Source organism: Penaeus monodon, chromosome 28 (genome assembly GCF_015228065.2).
Source record: "Penaeus monodon isolate SGIC_2016 chromosome 28, NSTDA_Pmon_1, whole genome shotgun sequence".
NCBI classification, from domain to species: Eukaryota; Metazoa; Arthropoda; class Malacostraca; order Decapoda; family Penaeidae; genus Penaeus; species Penaeus monodon.
In genome coordinates, this window is record NC_051413.1 from 33921835 (window position 1) to 33922234 (window position 400).

At 70.5% G+C, this 400-nt stretch overlaps 1 protein-coding gene across 1 annotated transcript in view; it reads right to left on the reverse strand.

Moving 5' to 3' along the window:
- Positions 1-312, reverse strand: part of LOC119591531 (integrin beta-4-like) — a 5085-nt gene extending 4773 nt beyond the window's left edge. Inside the window, exon 1 of the mRNA XM_037940279.1 lies at positions 70-312. Within this exon, the coding sequence (XP_037796207.1) occupies positions 70-165 (96 nt within the window). The 5' untranslated portion in view covers positions 166-312. The remainder of the gene's footprint in view (positions 1-69) is intronic.
- Between the last annotated feature and the right edge of the window lie 88 nt (positions 313-400).

Genomic DNA, 400 nt, shown 5'->3' on the forward strand with positions numbered 1-400 from the left:
CCCTTCACAACAAACCCCTCCCCCGTCTACAGCCGCCGCGACTGCCTCTACGCGGGAAGGAATACTCACGGCGCGCGACGGGCTCTGCGCCTCCCGGCCGGAGTGACGGGCCGCGCCTCCTGCTGCAGGAGCCTCGTGCCCTTGCGACGGCGGGGGCTGAGCCATCTCGTTCCGCGTCCTCGCCCGAGGGGGCAGCGCGGGGGCGGCGGCTCGCTCAGGCCCTAAGTCGTCCTCGAGGGCGTGGGGCCTCGAGCCGCTCCGTCGGCCGTCCTGTCGCTGCCGCCGCCGCTCCTCCCTGCGCAGGGAGGGACGTCGTCAGGACGAGCAAGGGCGCTGCTTCGCGATCAGCACATGCATGAAGTCTGCCTACTGGCTTGCCTATCTATCTGCTTCAGTGACC